The sequence below is a fragment of the Podarcis melisellensis genome (assembly GCF_964234715.1).
Source record: "Podarcis melisellensis genome assembly, chromosome: 12".
Taxonomy (NCBI): Eukaryota; Metazoa; Chordata; class Lepidosauria; order Squamata; family Lacertidae; genus Podarcis; species Podarcis melisellensis.
The window spans coordinates 52,972,489-52,999,672 of NC_138544.1; the positions used below are offsets into that span (position 1 = coordinate 52,972,489).

The 27,184-nt window shown below is 48.8% G+C and overlaps 1 protein-coding gene across 2 annotated transcripts in view; it reads right to left on the reverse strand.

The window, feature by feature from the left end:
- Positions 1 to 27,184, reverse strand: part of CRHR2 (corticotropin releasing hormone receptor 2) — a 202,015-nt gene that overhangs the window by 168,789 nt on the left and 6,042 nt on the right. For both annotated transcript variants that reach the window (XM_081882589.1, XM_081882591.1), the window contains one exon: positions 3,492 to 3,585. In XM_081882589.1, coding sequence (XP_081738715.1) covers positions 3,492 to 3,585 — 94 coding nt within the window. Of the gene's footprint in view, positions 1 to 3,491; positions 3,586 to 27,184 lie in introns of those variants that run through there.

Here is a 27,184-nt window from a genome sequence, read left to right on the forward strand (position 1 = left end):
CTGTCAGATCTTGGTTTGAGAGCAGACTTGTTGCAATCACACACAGAGATGCTCGTAGGTGGGAAAATGGCAAAGTTGTTTCCTGCAGGAAATCTATAACTTGGATAGAAAGGTATCTAGTTCTAGTCTAGCTAACAAGTCTGGAGAAGAACAAGGCAGCCTTGCTTGCTCCCTTGATCTTTCAGAGTGTAGCTTAATGATAGCGATACAGTCAAACCTCAGAACTCAAATGGCTCCGCTCTCAAATATTTCAGTTCCCAAATGCAAAAACCCAGAAGTGGTTTTCAAACGTTTCGGAAGCCGAACGGTCTTCCGGAACGGATTACATTTGAAAACCGAGGTTTCACTGTAATATTATGTAATGTATTACATGTTAGGTAAAGGTAAAGGTAAAGGTACCCCTGCCCGTACGGGCCAGTCTTGACAGACTCTGGGGTTGTGCGCTCATCTCACTCTATAGGCCGGGAGCCAGTGCTGTCCACAGACACTTCCGGGTCACATGGCCAGCGTGACGAAGCTGCTCTGGCGAGCCAGAGCCGCACACGGAAACGCCGTTTACCTTCCCACTAGTAAGCGGTCCCTATTTATCTACTTGCCCCCAGGGGTGCTTTCGAACTGCTAGGTTGGCAGGCGCTGGGACTGAGCAGCGGGAGCGCACCCCGCCACGGGGATTCAAACCGCCGACCATGCGATCGGCAAGTCCTAGGCGCTGAGGTTTTACCCACAGCGCCACCCGCGTCCCTTGTATTACATGTTATGTAATGTTAATGATAATGATGATGAAGATGAGAAGAAAAGAATCATCGTATACCATCCTTCATTTATAAATCTCAGGGCAGTTCACACCATAATATTCCAAATAAAAGAACCACAAAACACATAGTAAAAATAAAAATATAATAAAATAAAAATAAGAACAACAACAAACCAGTAAACCCTGCCCCCAAACACATTTAAAAAGGTAATCTTTCAAAGTCCTAGTTGTAGAGAAACATCGTAGAGAAAACATTTTCGCCTGATGCCCAAAGGTGTATAATGTATAATGAAGGTGCCAGCCAAACCTCCCTGGGGAGAATATCCACATGCCACCACAGAAAAGGCCCTTTCTGGCGTTACCACCCTCCGGATTTCTCACACAAAGGGGCCTCAGATGATGATTGCAGGGTCCTGGTTTGTTCATATGGAGAGAGGCGGTCCTTGAGGTATTGCGGTCCTGAGCTGTTTAAGGTTTTGTAGGTCAAAGCCAGCACTTTGAATTGGGCCAGGAAACTAAATGGCAGTCAGTTAAAGATGATCTCTCAGCTTGAGGTCTGAGAGGAAAGTGTGAGAAGGAGGAGGGAGTTGTAAACAGAAATGTAGGGAAATAGATAAATGATATAAACATTATAGTGGAATGTATTAAAAAGAATATAAAACAAAACTGCGTGATAATACCATGACAACAGAAAAAGCATAACAAGAAAGATTGGAAGGTTTTTTTTGCAAAAATAAAATATATTAATTTTTTTTATAAGATTTTTATTAAAGCTTCAAAAATTATATAAAAACAAAACAATAATACAAACAGACAAAAATAAAAACAAGTATAATTTCAATCCCTTATTTTCTTATAACTTACTTCCTCATACCTCCCCTTTCTGTATTCCAATTTCTAATTTATTAATTCAGCAAATCCTTTCCCTTAATTTCCATTTATTTTTTGACCTTTCTTTTCTTTTTACTTATCCATTACCGCTGGAAACCACGTAATTTCTAAACCAACGTTCTTCTAACATTCATTAATTTTGCAATGTTTCTTAAGATAGTCCTTAAATTTCTTCCAATCTTCTTCCGCCGTCTCTCTCCCCTGGTCTCGGATTCTGCCAGTCATTTCTGCCAGTCCCATGTAGTCTATCACCTTCATCTGCCATTCTTCCAAGGTGGGTAGATCTTGTGTCTTCCAATACTTTGCGATGAGTATTCTTGCTGCTGTTGTAGCATACATAAAGAATGTTCTATCCTTCTTTGACACCAATTGGCCAACAATACCCAAGAGAAAGGCCTCTGGTTTCTTCAGAAAGGTATATTTAAATACCTTTTTCAGTTCATAAAATATATTATTTGATAGATATAATGTTGTATAAATCTTTGATCTTTTTTCTTCTTTTTTCTTTTTATCATTTTTTTTGTCTTTGTTTCAAAAAATTTCTTTCCCCCCATTTTTTTGTATTTAAATCTGAAATACTTACCTTCGTGTATGATTGTATCATATTTTAAATCAATAAAGATTTAATTAAAAAAGAAAAGAAAAAAGAAATCTAGGGAATTTAAGATTGGAAAATGAGAGAGAAACCAAGATTGACAGATTTGCCCATCCCTAAAAGTGACATGCACTTTCTGCTTTGACGGGACACACATAATATGGGTCCCCTTCCTCCAAGAGAAATATTCCCCTTTACGGTCATGCAAGGTGGCTTCTGAAGGTATTCCCAGACTATTTTCAGGCACCACCAAATTCAAAGTTTGTGCAATTAGAGCTGATTTGCAGCTTCTGTGCCACAAACCCTGGGTGGATCGAGACGGGGGGGGGGACCCTATAAATAAGTCAGAAATTAGATTGTTTTAACAAAAGAAAAAAATCTCTATTGAAAACCGTGTTTTAAAATTTCTTGCTCTCTGGCACCCCCTGGTGTTGCATTATTATAGTGCATTCAAATCGCTGTTTCTTTACTAATATAGCTGAGTCCTCTGTCCTTGCCCACAAACTGGTCTTTCTGAGATAAGGAAACTGGCATAAAAGCCACTGGGAATGGGATGACGCTTACTGGATGCAACATCGTATAACCTCCCCAGAAACAAATCAGAACGATTGCTCAACAGCTAGCCGACGTCATTTAACCTCCCTGCAAACTTTGCACAAACATATAGGGATCAAATATTCAATAAAACAGGTCATCTGGAAGTAGGGGAAGGAGAAGAAATTTTATTCAGTGCACATTTAAATCCAAATCTATCAAATTTGCCCTTTACAAAAGAATGTGAGAATTAGCAGGGGAAAGCGAAAACAGAATATAAAAATGCATTATATTGGGAAAGATTGATTGCAAAAATGCTTACATTAGTCAAGGCTGCATATAAAATGTGTTTACTAGGAGAATTTTAGCCCTACAATGCTTATAAATTTGCATGAGTTGCTTAAAAGAAAAAGGAAATCAGATTGCTGCAAAATGTGGACAGCTGGATTTATGATTGGTTAAATGAGAAACTGAGAGAATCGAAATGGAGTCTACAGACAAGGGCAAGAAGGCAACAGCCCTAACCCATTGCATGTCTCTATCACTTGATATTTAGAGGTAATATGGCTCTGAATATGCAGGTTCCATTTCACTATCATGGCCCAAAAATCCCACAACCAACTGAAATACCTCTCTGCCGCAAATTTCCATTTTTTAAGTTGTCTAAGCCAGTGGGCATCCCTTACTAATTAGACACTATCTCAAGGGCATTATTACCTGTCAAATTGTGATGGGAGGACCATTCTTCACAGTATCTCTCCAGCAGAGCGGAGAAGGGCAGGCTTGCGGAAGAATCACAGTGCAGAATCAGCTGAGAGGAAGGAAGGAGACAAGAAGATTTGTTAGTAGGGAAACTGAAGGGAGGAAGAAGAGAAAACACAGGATTTGTTAGGTGAAGAAGTGTTGTAGAATCAGAGATTAGAGCTGGGGGAGACTGGAGATAATCTAAATCAAACCAATGGGTGTCTGGTGGTTGGGCAATGACCCCCCCTCCCAATTAATAATAATCCCCAGATCCCCAGCTTTCGTTTTTAAAAGATTGTAAGTTTCTAGCCCTTCTAGAAACGGAAATATGACACAAAATGTACTGGTACTATTACATTTCCCCAATAAATTAGCCTTTCAGTGTCTTACTCTGGGGAGAAAGTTACGTGGACACTCATTGCCCAACCTGTCTTCCAAGGAGCTCAAGGTCATAACTCTCCTCCTCCCCATTTCCTCCTCACAACAACCCTGTGAGGTAGGTTAGGTTGAGAGTGAGTGAGCAGCCCAAGGTCATCCAGGGAACTTTGTGGCTGAGTACAGGTAGGTGTACCTAGGTAGATTTGACTTTCTTGGGCTCCATGATCACTGCAGATGGTGACAGCAGTCACAAAATTAAAAGACACCTGCTTCTTGGGAGAAAAGCAATTTCGAACCTAGACAGCATCTTAAAAAGTAGAGACATCACCTTGCCAACAAAGGTCCGTATAGTTCAAGCTATGGTTTTCCCAGTAGTGATGTATGGAAGTGAGAGCTGGACCATAAAGAAGGCTGATTGCCAAAGAATGGATGCTTTTGAATTATGGTGCTGGAAGAGACTCTTCAGAGTCCCATGGACTGCAAGAAGATCAAACCTATCCATTCTGAGGGAAATCAGCCGTGAGTGCTCACTGGAAGGACAGATCCTGAAGCTGAGGCTCTAATACTTTGGCCACCTCATGAGAAGAAAAGACTCCCTGGAAAAGACCCTGATGTTGGGAAAGATGGAGGGCACAAGGAGAAGGGGACGACAGAGGACAAGATGGTTGGACAGTGTTCTCGAAGCTACCTGCATGAGTCTGACCAAACTGCGGGAGGCAGTGGAAGACAGGAGTGCCTGGCGTGCTCTGGTCCATGGGGTCACGAAGAGTCAGACATGACTAATCGACTAAACAAAAACAGGTAGGTGGCACCCATCCTTCTTCTGATAGGAAATGTTCTGAAGGAGGGAGGAGACCAAAAATAGGGGGTCAAGGAGGGTCAATTTGAGGGTTTGAGAAATGTCCCTAATTTCACCTGAGGCATGTTAGAGGGTATGTTATATGTCTTTCTACACTTTCCAAATCATTCTCCCATCACTTCCTAACTAGGGTTGCCATATTTTGAGGAACAAGAAAGAGGACACATTTGCTGACTTCATACTTCTTCTTTGTTCTTCTTCGGCGATCCCTCGTAGCCAAGTAAGGTTGTCTTCCATAAACACGGTTTTAACAATGAGTCCTTAAGTGACTATGGAGGCCAATTCTGGATCCACACGTCCTTCTACAGTGGGGACATTGGTTTCCGGGCGGGAGTTGATCGGGGTGAAGGTTTGACAAGCGTGCCTTCCTCTTAGCGCATTTCTCCCTTGCATCCTAAGTTTGAGCAACTTCGAAGCCCAAGACACCTTTGGCAAAGGCTGTTCTCCAACTGGAGCGCTCGCAAGCAGTCCAGTGTCTCCCATTTGTTGGTGTTAATACTACCTTTCTTTAAAGATCTGCCTTGAGAGAGTCTTTGAACCTCTTTTGTTGACTGCAGGCATTATGCTTTCCATTTTTAAGTTCGGAGTACAGTTGTTGCTTTGGAGGACGATAATCAGGCATCTACACAACATGGCCAGTACACACACACACACACACACTCCCTGCTGCCAGGGCCAGTTAAAGCATCCACCAGCCCAGCCCTGGTTTGAGAGTGAGCTGGGGGAGCACTGGTGCTGGCTCAGCTGGGGAGCGTCCCAGGCACACACCTGCCCAAAGAACAAAACAAAACAACCCCCCCCTCATTTCTTGAAAATTGTAAACGTCCGCCTGAGTGGAGATGTTGGACCTTGAAAGGAGGACAGGCCCGGGAAACCCCAGACATATGGCAGTCCTACCTAACCACAAAGTGGCCTTTAAGAAAACAAGGTGGATTTGTGGCACTTGGGTGGCAGAATGCTTTTGTAGACCTACATTTCCAGTGCGCATCTGAATCCCTCCAGCAAATCACCGACAGCCTGGAGACGAGAAGTCATAGAGGTCAGTGTTCCTCGTTGCAGAATGCATAGCTGGCTGTCATTCACCAGAGGCTAGACACTGTAAATGCCAACACTGCTGCTCTTCTGCAATTTCATATTTAGTTTTTCATCAGCAACATCTGGCACATGCTTGAAACCTTCTGGGCTTAGTCTCCAAACAATGAAGGATTCCTTCATGCATGAGTCAGTGGGCAATTTAAGGCGTTTACCCGATGCACAAGGTGGAGGAACAACGACTAATTTTGTTTCTCGTGAAGTGCTCTGAATTATGGTCCACCGAAAGCTCTTGGCGGAGCTAGCCTTGGGAACAATTCAAGGCACCGTCCAGCTCTGCCTAAAAAATTATACATCTGAGATGAAAAGAGATCAATTGCTATGTTGCAGGGCAATTACGGGACAATCAGACGCTCCCTCATATGAAATTACACGATGCTGCCAACAGAAATTTGGGGCAGACAAAAAAAAGCACTTATTCACGTAATGCCAGATGAAAGGATGGAATTTGATGCCGCCAGAAATGGCCGCTGGCTTAGGACCAAAGCAGACAAGATGATGGGCAACTGAGGTCCCTCTTTCTCTAATTAAGTGTTTGTGCATGCTATATCCAATTTGCATGTTTAATTGGGGTTTTAAGCCCTAATGAAATATATAGTTGTGGCAGAGGAGTGGGAGGGAGGAGAAAGAGATGCACATAGAGAATCTGCCTGTCTCCATCTATGCATTTAAATCACTATGATACCATTTTAACAGCCCTGATCTCCCCTAAAGGATTCTGGGAATTGTGGTTTGTTAAGGGTGCGGACAGACTTCAATTCCATTCCCCAAACTATACTTCCCAGAGTCCCCTGGGAAATGTGTGGGGAGTGTTGTTTTGTTTTTGTGAGGGGTGTTGTTGTTTTGTTTTGTTTTGTTTTGTTGTTTTGTTTTGTTTTGGTGTTATTGTGTTATGCATTTAGTTTTTTTTAATACTGTAAATGGCTCTGTATGAAGGGGAGTATCTAAATTTAATAAATGATAATATAACAACAACAACAACAACAACAACAACAACCATGGCTTCCTCCAAAGAATTCTGGAAGCTGCAGTTTGTCAAGGATGCTGAGCATTGTTTTAAGAGGAGCCCATTCCCCTCAGAGACAGGGCACAATTTAGTGGGGGGTCAGGGCCAGACTTGGGTGGGGGTCATCGTGCATGTGACATCATGTGCACACGACGGCGGCCCTTAATGTTGGGCGCAACTTGGCACTCCTGCTCAGAGAACTGCCATTCCCAGAATTCCCTGCAAAGAAGGCTTGGTTGTTAAGCCACTCAGAATTGTAGCTCTGTGAGGGAAAATGGCTCTCAGCACCTTAAACAGACTGCAGAATCCTTTGAGGGAAGCCATGGCTGCTAGCAAGGCTGCTCTTACTCCTTAATAACTGTTGATATATATTATCGCTGTGCTGTGTATTTTGGGTCTATGGAGCACAATAAAGCTGTGTGTGTGTGTGTGGGAGAGAGAGAGAGAGAGAGAGAGAGAGAGAGAGAGAGAGGTCAACCACCTCGGGTGCCATGACAGCAAATGGGTGTGGGAATGTTCAGGGTGGGAGGAGAGGATATACTGTTTATTAACATCCTTCCTCACCTGCGCTAGCAAGTTCCTTTACTTAGTAGTTATATTCCCCTTCTAACATGCACAGCAGATAGCTGGTTGCAGGCTAGTGTGAGCCTCTCACTATTATACAATTCAGTCTGTCTCAGATTGAATTGTACGTTCCTGGTAAGTTCCCTTGAATCCCTCTTAAGAATAAAGATGCCACAATCTTATTCAAAGTCAATAAAATACATTTACTCACATCAGTTCATAGTTACACATTTGTAACTAAGGCAGACAAACATGTACAGTAGATGTGGATCTACCCCATATGGGGGAATAATCCAGTGCTTATGCTGGCTGAGAGCTAGCAGAGCAGTTCTAGCTAAAAGCTGGTCAAACAAAGAAGGAAGTCAAAAAGAAAGAAGTGTGCTGCATGACTTGTCCTTTTGTTACCTGGACAGGTAAGGTCACACCTTCTACCACATGCAAAAGGAAGGATGCTCCAGCCAGGAGGAACAGGATGTTTCGACTGGCTGGACCAAACATTCCCTCGCATGTCTTCTCTAGCAATTCAAGGAATGTTGTACTTGACTGCCTCTCATGGGTCACATCCCACAGTGGGTGCATAAATGTAATACATGGGGGATTGCAGCCCTCAAAGTGAAAAGGGTTATCTACCCCCAACTTGACTCAAATCGTAAACAACTTTTTAGAGTTCTAGGCAAAGCATCCATTCCCACCACCTGCCTCGTAAATGGAGATTTCAGAGTCTGACTCCTGGTTCCTTAATCTTTCACTTCTCAATGAGCTGTTAAAAAATAATAATGAGGTATCTTGCCAGCGAGTTGAGGGGAGTAGGAACTCTATCCAACACTTCTATTTGTGATATCAAAAGCCTCTTTGGATAATCCTTTGAGGTATTTACGGTGGTAGAGAGGCAAATGAGATGTCAGATTAAAGCACAGGTTTGCAGAAAGCAGTGCTTTTTGCCACTTCGCCCGCAAAAGGCAGGGAGACAGGGACACAAATATAGGCTGAGTTTTTAAAATAATCCATAGCTAGTTGCTATGATCGGCTGCGAGAGGTTTGCCTTTGCAATATTCGAAATTAGACTTCAGTGGTGTTACGGAATATTCACAAGCATCTCAACTGCTCTGTAGCTTGAAAGAGGAACCATGCTGCTACCCAAGAACCAGTGCAAGTGAGTACAATTGGTGGAAAGGGGTGAAGCAGGGAAGGGAACAGGCAGGACTGTCGAAGCGTCACTCAACTCTCAGCAGTGAATACTATGGCAGGAGAAAAAGAAGGAAAGTTGAGTCACTGAGGCCTCCTTTATTGGCTCTACCAGGACCAAATGCCCTTTGGATCCTCCTCTCTCGCTGCATGTTGACAAACGTAGAAATACAACATCCCATAACTTCCTCCACTGTTAAATATGGCTGCACCAGAGTGCTTGGCGAGACCAGCAAGTCCCTCTCCATCAAACTGGCCACTTGGACCCTCCTCCTCGCACTACAACCACCAAACAACCTTCTGCAATAGCCACCCCGCCTGGGCGTTACGAAACCTTGTGGAAAAGTTGGAAGCTGAAGTTGCTTGTTTTCCTCCTCCCTCCCCATTCCTTTTTCCTTTTGTATCAGAAGGCTGGATACTTCTTTCCTTATCTTTGAGGGGTTCTGCTTCTCTGTAACATCTGAGTCCAGGACAGGCCGTAAATGATCTTTACCCTTTTCTGGTGGTGGATGAGGACCAGGAAGCTGAGCTTGAACCCTGGGAAGACAGAGACACAGGGAGTTGGTAGCCAGCGTCTTGCGGGTTCTGGATGAGGCTGTACTCCCTTCAAAAGAACAGATTTGAAGGTTCTGTCTTTGTTGCTGGAGGCTCAAGTACACACAGTGGCTAGGAATGACATTCACCAGCTTCGGCTGGTATGGCAGCTTCAGCTGTTCTTGGACAGGGGTAGCCTGGGCACAGCGATTAATGCAGTGGCAAACCCAAGACTCAATGATTGCAATGTGCACTATGTGAGGCGACCATTGGTTCTTTCCCAGAAGCTCCAGATGGTGCAAAATGTTGCAACTAAACTGCTGGTGGGGACAGGCAGTTCCTAGCACATAGCTCCAGTGATCAAAAGGCTGCACTAGCTGCCCATATGCTACCAGATCAGGTTCAAACTTCTTGTATGAATTTACAAGGCGCTAACAATTTCATAGAATCATAGAGTTGGTAGGGACCCCAAGGGTCATCTAGTCCAACCCCCTGCAATGCAGGAAAACTCAGCTGAAGTATCCATGGCAGATGGCCAGCCAACCTCTGCTTAAAAACCTCTAAGGAAGGAAAGTCCACCACATTCCGAGGGAGTCCATTCCACAGCTGAGCAGCTCTTACTGTCCGAATGTTTTTTCCAAATGTTAAGTTGGTATATCCTTTCTTGCAACTTGAAGCCATTGGTTTGAGTCCTACTCTCCAGAGCAGGAGAAAACTAGCTTGCTCCATCTTCCATGCAACAGTGTCACGGTCCAGTCTATGGGCGATCAAAGTCCCAGCTGAGGACGTCGGGACCGGGGGCAAGATGGCGGGGTGGCAGCAGGAACGAGACTCCAGGAGCCAAGAGTCCGAGGGTCAGAGAGCTGGAAGTCAAGAAGTCAAGGGTCCGAGTGTCAGGAAGCAAGGAGTCACGAAGTCAAGGGTCTGAGGATCAAGAAGCAGGGAGTCAAGAAGCCAAGGTCCAAGGATCAGGAAGCAAGAAGCCAAACGCAGCAAAGCAAGAAGCGTGTTGCTGTGGCAAAGAGCCAAAGGGAAATGCTGCCCTTATATCCCTTCCCAGCTCTTGCCACCAGGTGCTGTGAGTTACCAATAGACCTCACCTGTGTGGCTGTGCCTTGCCTCTTCAGAACAAACTTAGGAAGGCCCCAGCCCTGTGAAGTCCTACTGGTCACAGGGCCTGGCTCCTGCACGCACTCCTGACAAACAGCCCTAAAGATATTTGAAGATGGCTCTCATATCTCCTCTCAGTCTCCTCTTTTCCAGGCTCAACATCCCCAGCTCTTTCAACCGTTCCTCATCAGGCTTGGTTTCCAGACCCTGGATCATCTTGGTTGCCCTCCTCTGCTCACGTTCCAGCTTGTCAACATCTCTCTTAAATTGTGGTGCCCAGAATTGGACACAGTATTCCATGTGGTCTGACCAAGGCAGAATGGAGTGGTACTATTACTGTCCTTGATCTGGACACTCTGTTGAATTTGGGTCCATGATACCTCAAGGACCATCTGATCCCTTATAACCCTGCTTGATCACCCAGCTCTTCAAAGGAGACACTGTCTGAGGTCCTCCTTGGCTCGGATGCATGACACATATGCAGCAGGATCTGTATGTTCACTATTGGGGCACGTTTTGTGGAACTTCTTTTCCAGTTGAGGTCAGGCGAGGTCAGACAGGTCCCTCTCCCTGCAGAACTTTTAAGACCTACTGAAGACTTTTTAAAATGTTCCCGTGGATTTTTAAATGGAATCCCTACAGTTTCGACTCATTTTTAGTCTTACTGTACTTAGTCTCTCATACACTGCTTCGGGACGACTGTGATCAAGCTGTGTACAAAATGTTGAAATAAATAATAAAGAAATCTGCATTTTTGAAAATAATAATAATCAAGAATAATCGTTCGATCAGTAGTGTGTGGTCCGTGGACTAGGGGGACTAGGTTAGTCCCCTAAATATTCCTGGTAAATTGGAGTATTCAAGTATCAAAAACTTGGTGCCTCCTTTCCAAAGCTGGGAATCGTCTGCTTGGCTTACAGAGGGAGGTGCGAAGCTCATGTGCACAAAATTGCCCCCACCCAATTGCCCTGCAAGCTGGCGTCTCTGGCCTGGACTCTTTCCCTATGAAAAATTTCACTGCTGTAGATGCATATTTTAATACCATTTAAATGTGAGTTTCCCCTGAAAACAGTGCTTAAATTCATTTCAGACTACAGCGGTACCTTGGTTTACAACCATAATCCATTCTGGAGGTCAGTTCATAAACCAAAACAGGTTGTAACCCAAGGCACGCTTTCACCAATGGGGCCTCCAAAATTTTTTGTTCGTGATCTAAAAAAAAAGAAAAGAGGGTTGTAAACCAAAAAAAGTTCGCAAACCGGGACATGCACTCCTGAGTTTGACGTGTTTGTAACCCAAAATGTATGCAAACCAGACTGTCTGCAAACCAAGGTACCACTGTATAGTAGTACCTCGGGTTAAGTACTTAATTTGTTCCAGAGGTCCGTTCTTAATCTGAAACTGTTCTTAACCTGAAGCACCACTTTAGCTAATGGGGCCTCCCGCAGCTGCTGCGCCGCCAGAGCACGATTTCTGTTCTTATCCTGAAGCAAAGTTTTTAACCTGAAGCACAATTTTTGGGTTAACGGAGTCTGTAACCTGAAGCGTATGCAACCCGAGGTACCACTGTATGTCTAAAACCTCCAAGAATTGCATTGCAAAATTCAGAGCGGTGCAAAATCTGTGCCAGATGGTTCTCTTGCGACCTGTGCAATAATCCGATCGCAACGTTTCAAAATGGAATTGGCAGCAATCGATATCTCGAAGCAGCCCCACCCTCTGCCTGTTGGATTTATTCCCAAAAGTCTTTTTACACTAGGAAGGGAGGGAAAAAGCAAACAGGTCTTCTGCCACTGCTGGTTTCTGAAGCAATTCTGGCCATCGCTCGTCGTTGAACTGTCGAGCTGCATTTAAAAATTGCTGCAAACCAGCCGCAGCACACCCTGTTATACACGATCAATGAAATGAAGGGAGAGAGAGAGAGAGATGCTGTACTTCAAAACGCCCGGTTTAAATTACATCCCGCTCATGCAGCTGTTCACTTCACGAGGCTGCTCTGGAGAGCACAGAGACTGCTCAGCTTTCACAGCGAGAAGAGGAAGCGAAAGGTTGAATGTCAGGCTTGCTCGAGGGCTCGGCTCAGGCTCCTGCAGAGTGCGAAAGGGCCTTTTCCTTACGCACGCAGAAAGCACTACCGTTCTCTCGCTAGAAGCCAAGCTACACCAACAAACAAGGGTTTCCACGCTTCACTGTTCTTCCAAAATCTGTCGTGAGAAAGGCAGAAGGTCACTTCGCACCAGGAGCTGAAGATGGAGACAGCCCTGGGATGCAAACCATTCTCCACTCCCTCCTAGGAGTCTTTTGCCCTTGGCCCAGAGACTGGCGGGGTCTTCTCCCATTTCATGCAAGGTCAAAGTTCAGGCATCGGAAGCTACTCTCTTACTACTGCTTCTGCCTTTTGCAAAGCTCAAATCTGAAGTGACAACAGATTCCCCACCCTCTCGCTCTCTCAAGCTCTCTGGGCAAAATCATTCATTGCCTATTATTTACAGCATTTATACCAGTGGGGTCTGATCCATTCTGGCAATCAGGGCACAACCCTTTCGAGCGGAATGTCAAGCAATTGTTTTCACCTCCCCTCACGCAAAACCCCCTCAAAGTCCTACACATCCTCCACTTGAATTTCAAGAGGATCCAGGAGACGTTTTTGGCCAATCGGCTCTCTGGACCACTCAACCAAATTTTGATTCAAAAGTATTGCTGTGGCCAGGAGGTCCCGCTCATCTGTCCCAAGGAAGAAAAAAGGCATGTGATTCTTAGCCCTGGTTGTGCAGTTTTCCTTTTGTCGCCCTGGCAATCTAGCCATAGCATATAACGCTAATACAGTGGTGCCTCGCAAGACGAAATTAATTCGTTCCGCAAGTCTCTTCGTCTTGCGAGTTTTTCGTCTTGCGATGCACGGTTTTCCATAGGAATGCATTGAAAATCAATTAATGCGTTCCTATGGAAAAAGCCTTCCCCCGACCTCTTCTGGCGGGCGGCATTTTAAAATCGCCCGGGACAGCGGAGGACTTCTCCGCTGTCCGGGGCGATTTAAAAGCCCCTGGGAAGGCAGGCAGGGGGGACAAAGGCTTTCCCGCCCGGCCGCCCGGCTTCGGGACATCGTTCCGATGCCGGGCGGCTGGGGGAGGCGTTCCTGCCCCACCGCCCGGCATCGGGATGATGCCCCGAAGCCGGGCGGGGGGGGGAGGCTTTCCCGCCCGGCCGCCCGGCTTCGGGACATCGTTCCGATGCCGGGCGGCTGGGGGAGGCTTTCCTGCCCCACCGCCCGGCATCGGGATGATGCCCCGAAGCCGGGCGGGGGGGAGGCTTTCCCGCCCGGCCGCCCGGCTTCGGGACATCGTTCCGATGCCGGGCGGCTGGGGGAGGCGTTCCTGCCCCACCGCCCGGCATCGGGACGATGCCCCGAAGCCGGGCGGCTGGGGGAGGCGTTCCTGCCCCACCGCCCGGCATCGGGACGATGCCCCGAAGCCGGGCGGCTGGGGGAGGCGTTCCTGCCCCACCGCCCGGCATCGGGATGATGCCCCGAAGCCGGGCGGGGGGGGAGGCTTTCCTGCCCCACCGCCCGGCATCGGGACGATGCCCCGAAGCCGGGCGGCTGGGGGAGGCGTTCCTGCCCCACCGCCCGGCATCGGGACGATGCCCCGAAGCCGGGCGGCTGGGGGAGGCGTTCCTGCCCCACCGCCCGGCATCGGGATGATGCCCCGAAGCCGGGCGGGGGGGGAGGCTTTCCCGCCCGGCCGCCCGGCTTCGGGACATCGTTCCGATGCCGGGCGGCTGGGGGAGGCGTTCCTGCCCCACCGCCCGGCATCGGGACGATGCCCCGAAGCCGGGCGGCTGGGGGAGGCGTTCCTGCCCCACCGCCCGGCATCGGGACGATGCCCCGAAGCCGGGCGGCTGGGGGAGGCGTTCCTGCCCCACCGCCCGGCATCGGGATGATGCCCCGAAGCCGGGCGGGGGGGAGGCTTTCCCGCCCGGCCGCCCGGCTTCGGGACATCGTTCCGATGCCGGGCGGCTGGGGGAGGCTTTCCTGCCCCACCGCCCGGCATCGGGACGATGCCCCGAAGCCGGGCGGCTGGGGGAGGCTTTCCCGCCCGGCCGCCCAGCTTCGGGACATCGTTCCGATGCCGGGCGGCTGGGGGAGGCGTTCCTGCCCCACCGCCCGGCATTGGGACGATGCCCCGAAGCCGGGCGGCGGGGGGAGGCTTCAAAAGCCGTCCGGGGGCTTTTAAATCGCCCCGGACAGTCCCGGGGCGATTTAAAAGCCCCCGGTTAGGCAGGCAGGGGGGGCAAAAGTCTTTGCCCCCCCTGCCTGCCTTCAAAAGCCGTCCGGGATAGCGGGAAGCGCTTCCCTGCTATCCCGGACGCTTTTAAAATGCTGGCGGTGGGGAGCAAAGCCTTTCGCCCCCGCCGGCCTTCCTGGACCTCTTCTGAAGTCCGGAGGGGGGGAAAAGGCTTTGCTCCCCACCGCCAGCATTTAAAAAAAGGTCCCCGAGATTTCCCTATGGGCTTTCGTCTTGCGATGCAAGCCCATAGGGAAAATCGTCTAGCGAAGCGTCGCAAAAACCGAAAAACCCTTTCGTCTTGCGGGTTTTTCGTCTTGCGAGGCATTCGTCTAGCGGGGCACCACTGTAGATCTGCTGCTATAGTAGACTCAGGAGCCAGATTGTTTTGAGGGCCTGTTTTGAGCATGCTCAGAGCCGGTTTCCTTGAAGGCCACACCTACACAACAGCAAAGCTTAGGTCCCAGTTTTCCTGGCTGGTCTTGCTGCTTGGTGTTGTTGTTTTTTACTCCTCTCACTATTTGCGTGGCAAGTCCCCTCCCCCATGTGAAATGAAGACACTGGACACATTATGTAAGGTTAATGGGCATAAAAAGGCCACAACTTTATTGATTAGAGAATTGAAAGGTATTGGCCTTAGGCATTGGCTCCTATCGACTACCCGGCATGGGGACCGGGAAGGGTTATCCACAAGCCGCGGGGGTCCTGTTGAAGTACGCCAACTAGGGTCCCATGGGTGTCACCGCTCAAGGGCCTGCCGGAGGCCCTTACCTCCCTAGGTTTCAGACAAGGCAACGCCCCCCGGAGTCCTCTACCGGACTACCCTTTTCATTGGGGAAGGTGATGGCGCTTCCTTCCCCTTCATTTGCATAACAATTGACCCCTGCCAATGCCTAACCGCCAATACCACGGAAGTTGTGACGTTTGCTACAAGGTAGGCAAAAAAACCAAAGGGCTAGAAGTGCGCCAAGTTGGAAAAATTCCTACCAGGCCCCTTGCGGCGACCAACCGGAGTCCATAGCAAGGTCATAGCTAGCTAATCCTACAGGGTGGGTGGGATGGGAAAACCACTCAGCTGGAAAGGGGAAAGAGGGCAGTCCCCGGGCGTGCCTGGCCTTAAATAGGCTAGGCCACCCCTCCCCTGCCCGCCGATTGGCGGGTAGGGTTGAAGGCGCGCCCGGGGATTCCCTGTTCTCACGGGGGGGGGGGGAAAGGCCAGCCCCCGCGTGTGTGGGAGGGGGTAGCCCGCAACCCCCTCTCCTCCCTAGCTCGGAAATGGCTTTATGTGAGGGAGCACCACTGGACACACCGTGAGTCCCTTGTTTATAAAATAAATGAATGTTGTTGCTGCTGTTGTTGTTGTTTTAAACTTATACTATTTTTCTGGAAGTCGCCCAGCTAGATGGGTGGGGTATAAATATGTTGTTGTTGTTGTTGTTATTCAATGCCTGTGAGAACTTAATTATTGACTTGGCATTTCACTGCAGGGACAACTCTGCTGGGTCCTTTTACAACACTAGGTGTGCACTTGGAGAAGCTTCATCTGGTTTTAATTCATACTACAAAGACCCAAGAGTCCTGGCATTTGCTTCCTAGGGATACCTGAAAGGGACAGTTATGGATGTTTAAACAACTTGGAGCACCTGAGGTTGGGAAACTGCGGCAGCTGACTAGGTCTGAACCTAATCAGAGCCTCCATCCAAGCCACTCTGAGCTTACTAAAAGAAAAAAGAAGAAATAATGAAAAAGGATAATAAATAAATGCTGTCCCACTTGGCAGAAAGAGCAGAGAAGCATTTCCTTTCCCAAAGCAACAACCGCCATAGACGTGGAAGAGGACCTCTTGTTTTATGTGGAGGGGTCACCGTTCGGTGGTAGACCACATCCTTGGCAAGATAAATCTCTCAAATTCAGTCCCCAACATCTCTAATTAGAAAGATCAGTTAACAGGTGATGGGAAAGGCCCTCTCTCTCCGAGTCCTTGGAGAGAGCTGCTCTCCAGGCAGAAGAAGGTTAGACCAGTGTTTCCCAAACTTAGATCACCAGCTGTGTGAGGACTACAACTCCCATCATCCCTGACCATTGACCCTGCTAGCTAGGGATGATGGGCGTTGTAGTCCAACAACAGATGGAGACCCAAGTTTGGAAAACCCTAGTCTAGATCAGACATAGGCAAACTCGGCCCTCCAGATGTTTTGGGACTACAGCTCCCATCATCCCTGACCACTGGTCCTGTTAGCTAGGGATGATGGGAGTTGTAGTCCCAAAACATCTAGAGGGCCCAGTTTGCCTATGCCTGGTCTAGATGATGTCCTGAGTCCTCTCCAGTTCTTGGGATCCCATAGAATCGATAAGAGCAAGCAAACCAGTCCCTTTGTCTCAGCAACGGCTTTGGCTGACTAGTTAAGCACCACGATTAGCATAACCAAAGAAATTGTTCTGTGTCATAGAACAAAGGGATGGGCCTTTCACCTTGTTGCTAGGTAGGAGAACAATAGCCAGAGTTGCATGGGTGAGCTGAGCTGGGAGCAGATTGGAGACACAAAGACATGCATTCTCTGTGCTGGATGGAGAAGCAAGATATTCTGGGGTGTTAATCCTGGGAGCCCCTCCCGTCTTATGCTCAGGTTGTATATATGTATAAATAAAACCATGTATCCCAAAGACAACCCAGTCTCTGTTGACCTTCATTCCAACGTGGGATGTAACATCACTGTAGCAGTCAAGTACAACATTTCCTGTTTGCCCAGAGTGGACACACAGGGGAGTGTTGCTTCAGCCAGGAGGACTTCCTGTCACACCTGGTCTGTGGCATCCTGCCCCTGCATGTGACCAGGTAGATGGGCGTGACCCTGGCAGACCCTACAAAAGGGCCAGTCACGCAGCCATCTTCCCTTCTCCCTTCTCTCTCTTGACTCTTCTTGATGTTCTTATGCTGTCTGCTGGTCCTCAGCCAGGAGCACATGGGCTCATTCGCCACATAGGATGAACCCAAACTCTCTTCTGTAACCACAAGCTAAAGCCTGCCTTTGGGACCATACTGTGAACTGAATGTAAGTAAACTTCTTATTACTTTTAAGAGAAGACTGTTGTGTCTTTATTGTTTTTAAGAGGGAATTAAAGGGGAATTTAAAAGGCACACGGGTGGCGCTTTGGGTTAAACCACAGAGCCTAGGTCTTGCCGATCAGAAGGTCGGCGGTTTGAATCCCCTTGATGGGGTGAGCTCCCGATGCTCAGTCCCTGCTCCTGCCAACCTAGCAGTTCGAAAGCACGTCAAAGTGCAAGTAGATAAATAGGTACCACTCTGGCGGGAAGGTAAATGGCATTTCTGTGCGCTGCTCTGGTTCGCCAGAAGCGGCTTAGTCATGCTGGCCACATGACCCAGAAGCTGTACGCCGGCTCCCTCGGCCAATAAAGCGAGATGAGCGCCGCAACCCCAGAGTCGGTCACGACTGGACCTAATGGTCAGGGGTCCCTTTACCTTTTAAAGGGGAATTTACCAGGAACAATCCAATCTGGACAAGTCAGACTGGATTGCTTAACTCAAGAGATTCTAACAAATCTACCAACTAGCTTCCTGAGATATACATGGAATGTGTTCTGTTACCATCTCCCTAGCATGAGTGAGAATCACATTTAATCAATATACCCTCTCCTACTATCCTCAACATTCCCACAATTCCAAGCAAAGTTAACCCTGGGTAAGCACTGGACCCCTCCCCAAATCTCTCACCACTTGGATATTGGGGGAGGACACATGCCAATAGACTCATAGAATCATAGAGTTGGAAGAGACCACAAGGGCCATTGAGTCCAACCCCCTGCCAAGCAGGAAACACCATCAGAGCACTCCTGACATATGGTTGTCAAGCCTCTGCTTAAAGACCTCCAAAGAAGGAGACTCCACCACACTCCTTGGCAGCAAATTCCACTGTCGAACAGCTCTTACTGTCAGGAAGTTCTTCCTAATGTTTAGGTGGAATCTTCTTTCTTGTAGTTTGGATCCATTGCTCCGTGTCCGCTTCTCTGGAGCAGCAGAAAACAACCTTTCTCCCTCCTCTATGTGACATCCTTTTATATATTTGAACATGGCTATCATATCACCCCTTAACCTCCTCTTCTCCAGGCTAAACATGCCCAGCTCCCTTAGCCGTTCCTCATAAGGCATCGTTTCCAGGCATTTGACCATTTTGGTTGCCCTCCTCTGGACATGTTCCAGTTTGTCACGTTCCACGTTTGTCCAGTTTGTCCAGTTTGACTCCCCCCTCCAGATACGCACACAAAACACCAGTGTGTCTCCAGTGATTCAAAGCACTGGCGATTAGTCCATGGCATTCCAGACCCATCGACATGCCAAGGCAGATCCCGTTCCAGCTTTCCAAGCCCCTGATTGTCTCCTACTGGTGTGAAAGTTAAAAGGGGACACACAATTCATTGTTAATCTCCATCTTGACTGCTTCATATTTACTCACCCTTCAAAACCGTTCAAGAAAGGCTTTCGGTAATTCAGCCAGGATTACTCTGAACTTTGTAGTGCTTTAATTAGTCTTATTTACTTAGGAAAAATAAGGCTACAGAGTTTGGTAGCTCCTGTTGTTCAGCGTCTATAAATACAGATGGCTTTCTAAGCAAGGGCACCGAGTGAAGTGCACTTAGCCTTCACTGCAGCAGAGATGAGAAACAGCGATTTTGTGCCGTTCGCTTTTACGGGGGAAATGCCACCGTAACGGATGACATTGCCATGCAATTAGTCCCTATTTGTTCACCCTCAAGGTTAAATCTGAGTTTGTGCAGCTCCATGGGAAGAAGAAGCAACTGTGAAATAACGTATTTCACTGCGGCGACTTTTCTCTGCAGTTTCGGGGACCCATGAGGCAAAATGGCCGCCCATCCCGAAGGGAACCCACTGTCAACATGTTATTGTTGTTTAGTCGTTTAGTTGTGTCTGACTCTTCGTGACCCCATGGACCAGAGCACGCCAGGCACTCCTGTCTTCCACTGCCTCACGCAGTTTGGTCAAACTCATGCTGGCAGCTTCGAGAACACTGTCCAACCATCTCGTCCTCTGCTGTCCCCTTCTCCTTGTGCCCTCCATCTTTCCCAACATCAGGGTCTTTTCCAGGGAGTCTTCTCTTCTCATGAGGTGGCCAAAGTATTGGAGCCTCAGCTTCACGATCTGTCCTTCCAGTGAGCACTCAGGGCTGATTTCCTTAACAATGGATAGGTTTGATCTTCTTGCAGTCCGTGGGACTCTCAAGAGTCTCCTCCAGCACCATAATTCAAAAGCATCAATTCTTCGGCGATCAGCCTTCTTTATGGGCCAGCTCTCATTTCCATACATCACTACTGGGAAAACCATAGCTTGAACTGTACGGACCTTTGTTGGCAAGGTGATGTCTCTGCTTTTTAAGATGCTGTCTGGGTTTCAATACTCAGGCACCCTGAGCAAACTACAGTTTCCAGGATTCTTTGGTTCCCAGCATACCTGAAGGAGCATCTCCACCCCCATCGTCCAGCTGTTTGATGTTTTATCATGTTTTTAATATTCTGTTGGGAGCCGCCCAGAGTGACTGGGGAAACCACTCTGGTATAAATGTATACCTGGCAGTGGGAATGAGTGTTTCTTAAACTTGGGTCTCCAGCTATATTTGGACCACAACTCCCATCATCCCTAGCTAGCAAGACCAGTGGTCAGGGATGTTGGGAACTGTGGTCCAAAACATCTGGAGACCAAAGTTTGAGAAACGCTGGCTTAAGTCTGTGGCGTGTGAAGGAATACTTTATTTTTGTCTGTCCTGAATACTGCAGCATTCAGCCTTGATGGATGTCCCTGAGATGTGGTGTTGTGACAGAGGGAGAAAAAACTCTCTGTCCACCCTTCGTACATCCTGTGCAATTTTGTACACTTCCATCAGGTCAATTCTTACTTGCGATTTCTCTGAACTAAACACCCCACTTTCCTCACAATAAAGAGTTTTTCACTGGGAGCTTTTCATTGGGAGGACTGTCCATTTATTCCTGCTCTTGGCTTCCTGTTGTTTAACCAGTTCCTGATCTGATGTGCAAGAAGATTTCCTGGTTTTGCCAACACCTCATATTGATAGAGAACAACATACCACACAGTGGCTTTTACAAAATTCACATCTCAGAAGTCCCAGAGCTGTCTGGCAAATCCGTTTGGCACTTCTCAACCAGACAAGGAGGCCCTAGGCACTACTGTAGACCTTCATGAATATTTACTGTGCTCAAAGCACTACAAAACGCTGGCTTGAATATTCTCTATTTTTAATGGGTTTTCTCTTTCATTTAGCTTACATCTTTTTTTAAAAAAGCACCCCAAAAACACTGAGAACAAAACCCATGTTTAAATTATTCAGGAGGCATTCTTGTACATCTCAGCAGATTCAAGAAGAATAGCGTTAATTTTTAAAAACTTGGGAAGGTCAACTGGCGGTTAGGATATCATCCACCCTCTGCTAAGCCTCCCCTAAGGTAAAGGTAAAGGGGCCCCTGACCATTAGGTCCAGTCGTGGTCGACTCTGGGGTTGTTACACTCACCTCGCTTTATTGGCCAAGGGAGCTTCCGGGTCATGTGGCCAGCATGACTAAGCCGCTTCTGGAGAACCAGAGCAGCGCACGGAAACGCCATTTACCTTCCCGCCGGAGCAGTACCTATTTATCTACTTGCACTTTGACGTGTTTTCGAACTGCTAGGTTGGCAGGAGCTGGGACCGAAAAACAGGAGCTCACCCCGTCGAGGGGAATTGAACCACCGACCTTCTGATTGGCAAGCCCTAGGCTCTGTGGTTTAACCCACATCGCCACCCACGTCCTAATAACTCCAGTGACTCCGTTCTACCTCCATTTGTTGGAGGAAGTACACTTCTGAATGCCACAGGAGCCGTGACCACACTAGAAAGATGCAACTGTTAAAGCTGAAATTAATCCAACATAAATTTACCCTCAGGTAGCAGTTCTGAAGTGTTTAAAAAACATTAAAATGACTAGCAAGCAGACCTCCAGCACAGTCAAAATCTAGAAGTATACCTTCCCCTTTTAACTCGGGTGAAGCTGCGCATTTTTACTCATTTGCTGGTCTTCTGTCGGGCCAAAATATCAAGCTAGCTACTGTGTTAAAACCCACTTTTGTTTGAGCACATTCAAATGGCTCCCCCAGAGCAGCAGAACAAACACACAGCCAAAACTTGAGAAGTCAAGTGTTTGCCAGAAATCCCATTAATAGACACTTATTCCTCCAGCCACTCATTCATAGCGGGAGGAAAATTGGGGTGAAATTCCAGCTTAAACAAGATATTATAGCTCGAAAAGGCTTTACCTGCATTCCAGCTGTACGGGATGCCCTGTGTCAGGGAACTGCCATCTAAAGCGCCGGGGGCGCAAAGGCTCACTGAGGTTGAGAGAGGAGTAGCAGCGGAAGAGGGAACCAGTAGAGGGCGAGCAAGAACTCCAAGGGAAAGTGAGTCGGAGGGATGGCTCAGAGACGCTTCCAGCGAAAACAGTGGGGAGGTCTCAGGACCTCCTATAGGGACACCCACACCTCGCCGGAAACTGTCACGCCGAGAGGCCAGACGACGTGTTTCCGTTAAAGAGCTTTTATGTTGGAAACGATTCCGAAAGCAGCCACTTTCGGATTCTACTAGTGATTGACGCAGCCATGCTGGAGGGGCTCCGTCACAGGCAGAGGTTTGAAAACCTGATCAAACTCTGAGGGACTTGCATTTTACGCACAAGCAGCTCATCGTCCCATCACAGCAATCCGAAAGTCACCGAAAGCCAGCTTGTGCAGGGAGAAGCATCATGAGCAACCCAGCCGGAACCGGAGGAGCAGGAGCAGCTGGAGGGGGTCCAAGCCTGGAAGAAAGGTACAGGGCGTTGGAGATCCAGTTGGCGCTGCAAACGGCGAGGCTTGAGGAGAGGAGGGCTCAGGATGCAGAAAAGGGAAAGGAGAAAACCACCCCGCTCGCCAGAAAGGTGCCAGGATTGGTGCAGAAATTCGGGGGGGATCCCAGGACCTATCATGCCTTTAGAACAGAGATGCAATACGCTCTAAACTTGCAGTTTGATGACTTCCCCGACGAGGAATCGCGAGTGGCTTTTGTGATTGGCCATCTCGAATCCGGGGCGAAAGATTGGGTTAGACCCCTGATGGCAGCGAATAATGAGATCCTAAAGGACACGAGGAAGTTTTTTCGTGCCATGGACCTGATGTTTTCCAGCGATATTGAGCAGGGGGTGGTGCGAAGGCAGTTAATGGCTTGCCAGCAAGGAAGCAGATCTGTCCGTGAGTACTGGACTGAGTTTACTATGCTGATTCATAAATTGGGGTGGGACCTATCGGCGGAGCCCATCCAAATGCTTTTCGAAGAGGGGCTTTCTTCAACCGTCAAAGATGAGCTTTCCCGGGGGCCCAGGGCGGAGTCTATGGATCAGTTAACCAAATCTGCGCTGTGCATAGGAGCGCACCAGGAGGCGAGGGCTTTGGAAAAGCGGGAAGGGAAAGGAGACCGTTGGAGGGAGTTCCGCATTCCAGACATTCCAGAGCCACCTTTCCCGCCGGCAGAGCCGATGGAAGTTGGAACAGCGCGGGCGCGCGCAGTTTCAAATCCCAGTGAAGGGCGGAAGAAGGAGGGAAGGAGCGCCAAGAGATGTTATCTCTGCCAACAGCCAGGGCACTTTGCCAGAGTCTGCCCACAAAGAAAGGAATGGCAAGGGATGGCAGGAGCTGTTGGGGGAAAGGAAGAGGAAGGCAAGGAGCAAGTAAAAGCCAACGCCTGGCTGCCACCGTCGGGGCACAGCAGCCAGGCCAAAGAGCAGTGAAAGTGCCCATGCCGGAACCTCCCAGACCCGCTTTAGTGATAGAGGTGTTACTAGAACTGCCAAACGGACACCCACTAAAGATCAAGGCGCTTTTGGATTCAGGCAGCTCCTGTAATTTCATGAGTAAGGAGTTTGCAGCTGAGCACCAGATACAGACCATCCCTTTAAGTAACCCCTTGCAGGTGACTACGATTGACGGCAGAGAGCTGTTGGGGGGAGAAGTTAGCCAACAGACTGTCCCGATGATAATGAGGGTGGCAAGGCACACCGAACAGATAGCGTTTAATGTGGCCATCCTGGGAGGAGCGCCCATCATTTTGGGGATGAGCTGGCTGGCGCTACACGATCCGCTAGTGGGCTGGCATCAGAGGGTGGTCTCCTTTGGGTCAGCGCATTGCCTAGAACACTGCAAGGAGGGGAAGGTTTCGGGAGGAGACAGAGTCACCCTAGCCGGGATGGAAGTAATGGACAAAGGGAAGGTGCCCCCGCAATACGCAGATCTGAGCAACGTATTCAGCGAAAGGGAAGCAGACAAACTGCCACCGCATAGACCCTTTGACTGTCAAATCAACCTACTCCCTGGGGCCCAACTCCCAGTAGGCAAGCTGTACGCCATGTCAGACAGGGAGATGCAGGAGCTGAGGGAGTTCATTGACAAAAACCTGAAGCGAGGTTTCATCAGAGAGTCCCGAGCGGTGGGGGGCAGCCCAGTGTTTTTTGTGGACAAAAAGAACACAGACAAACCGAGACTGGTGTGTGACTTTAGGGCCCTCAATGCAGTGTCGGAGCCCCTGGCTTTCCCTATGCCCCGAATTGATGACATTTTGACCAGAGTAAGGAAGGGAAAGATTTTTACAAAGCTGGACCTGCGGGGGGCGTACAATCTGATACGCATAAGGAAGGGAGATGAATGGAAGACCACCATGTTTACCCCTTTGGGAGCCTTTGAATACCTCGTTATGCCCTTCGGTCTACAAGGGGGCTCCGCGTGTTTTCAAGCTTTTATAAACCACGTTCTGGGACCTTTGCTCTACAAGAATTGTGTGGCCTTTTTAGACGACGTGTTGGTGTATTCGGAAGATGAGGAACAGCATGTGAGGGACGTTCGAGAAGTGTTGGGCAGGCTGCAAGCCAACCAGCTGTGGGTGAAACTGGAGAAGTGCCAGTTTCATACCAAGGAGGTGGAATTCCTGGGGTACCGCTTGTCAGACAAGGGATTGGCCATGGATCCAGGCAAGGTCCAAGCGGTACTGGAATGGAAGACACCGAAGACCAAGAAGGACGTGCAAAGATTCTTGGGGTTTGGGAACTTTTATCGGAAGTTCATCAAGAACTTTGCCCACTTGACGGCGCCCATTACCGACTGCCTCAGCAGCAAGAAGAAATTTGTTTGGACGGTAGAGGCGGATCGAGCCTTTGAAGAACTGAAAAGGGCTTTCGCCTCGGAAGAACAACTTCTGCATGTGGATTTACGAAAACCCATGAGAGTGGAAACCGATGCATCCGACCGGGCGGTAGGGGCGGTCCTTCTTCAACCGGGGAGGAGTGCGTCGGAGTGGAGACCGTGTGCCTTCTTCTCGCGGAAGCTGAATAAATCCGAGAGGAATTACACGGTGTATGACAGGGAACTACTTGCCATTCACGAAGCATTCCGGAGGTGGAGACATTTATTAATTGGGGCACAACACAAGGTGCAAGTGTGCACCGACCACAAGAATTTAGAGTATTGGAGAACAGCTCGAGGGCTCAACCAACGACAAGTGAGATGGGCACAGGAATTCTCCAAATTCAACTTTGAAATTTGTTATGTGCCAGGCCCAGAAAACGTCAGGGCGGACGCGCTCTCACGCAAACCAGAGTATTGGGAAGGGGAGGGGGTGATCGAAGAGAGACATGTCATCCCTGAGGACCGCTGGGTGTGTGGGGCGGCGCTGGTGGGGCAACGAGAACTGGTAGAGGAAACGGAAAATGATGAATATGCCCAGGATAAGCTCAGAGGTCTCAGGGGGGAGGGCGAGAGCCCCGGAGGTTTTGAGGAAAGAAATGGGGCATTGTATTACAAAGGGGCACTGTATATACCCGAAGGTGAATTGAGGGGGAGAGTACTCAAGCAGTTGCATGATAGCCCCACGGCGGGACATTTTGGACAACACAAGACCATGTGGTTGGTTACCAGGGAATTTTGGTGGCCTAAGGTGAGGGAAGATGTAAGGGAGTATGTAAGAGGGTGTGACCAATGTCAGCGAGCCAAAGGGGAAAGAAGGGCGCCGGCAGGGTTATTAGAACCATTACCCACACCAGAACGGCCTTGGGAAGCGACATCAATAGATTTTATGACGGATCTGCCAAAGTCCAAGGGGAAAACAGCCATCATGGTAGTAGTAGACCTGTTAACTAAGATGTGCCACTTTGTAGCATGCTCACATGCAGTCACAGCGGAAGAAACAGCGAAGTTGTTTGTAGAACACATCTTTAGGTTGCACGGGGCTCCCTTGAGGGTGATCTCAGATCGCGGCAAACAATTTACTTCCAGGTTCTGGAGGAAGCTCATGAGCTTGCTGCACGTGGAAGTCAATTTTTCAACTGCCCGGCACCCTGAAACCAACGGGCAGGCGGAAAGAGCAAATGGCATTCTTCAACAATATCTGAGGTGTTATGTCAATGACAGAGAGAACGATTGGGTCGAAAAGTTGGCGTTGGCAGAATTTGCCTACAATAATGCGGAGAATGTGTCCACAGGGATGAGTCCCTTTTTGGCTAATTACGGGTGTCACCCCAGGGCATTTCCAGGGGAAGGAGGGGAGAGATGGAGCGTCCCAGCGGCTGAACATTTTGTAGAAGAGATGGAAGCGATCCATCATCAGCTCCAGCTCAACTTAGAAAGGGCTAAGGCACAATATAAGAAGCAGGCAGACAAGAACAGAAGGGAAGGTGAAACCATAAGGGTGGGGGATCAAGTGTGGTTGTCAACCCAAGGGTTGCCGTTCAAAGGGGGTTGTAAGAAATTGAGGCCCAGAAGATTGGGACCCTTTGAGGTCATTCAGCAGGTCAACCCGGTAGCTTTCAAACTCCGATTACCCAACCACATGAAATTGCACCCAGTGTTCCACAGGTCGTTACTGTCACCATACAGGGGGGGACGTGAAGGGGAGTACGTCAGGGGACCAGCCTTGGAAGAGAGGGAACGCCGCAACCATGTAGCGGAAATCCTCGATTCCAGGTGGAAGGGAAATCAGGTGGAGTATTTGGTGGCGTGGGAAGGGGAACCGGAGTCAGAAAACACCTGGGTGAATGCAGAGGAAGTCAATGACGAGGTTTTAACAGAAACGTTCCACCAAAGGTTCCCGAGGAAACCTCAGCCGATAGCAAGGTTTAGGAGGGAGTATTTCGGCACCACCGATGAGGAAGAGGAAATGGAAGGGTTCGCGGAGTCGGAGTTGGAAGAGGGAGTGGACTCCGATGACGAAGATTACCGAGAGAGTAGGAACAGCAACAAGTGGAGGGAAGTGTTCGCGACGTCGGAAGACGAAGGAGGTTCTTTCAGGGGTTTTACCTCCTCACCGCCAGTAGGGGAGGAGACGGGAGGGGGTGAAGGGGGCCCTGGAGGGGAGGTGGATGTCTGGGAACTGCCATCTAAAGCGCCGGGGGCGCAAAGGCTCACTGAGGTTGAGAGAGGAGTAGCAGCGGAAGAGGGAACCAGTAGAGGGCGAGCAAGAACTCCAAGGGAAAGTGAGTCGGAGGGATGGCTCAGAGACGCTTCCAGCGAAAACAGTGGGGAGGTCTCAGGACCTCCTATAGGGACACCCACACCTCGCC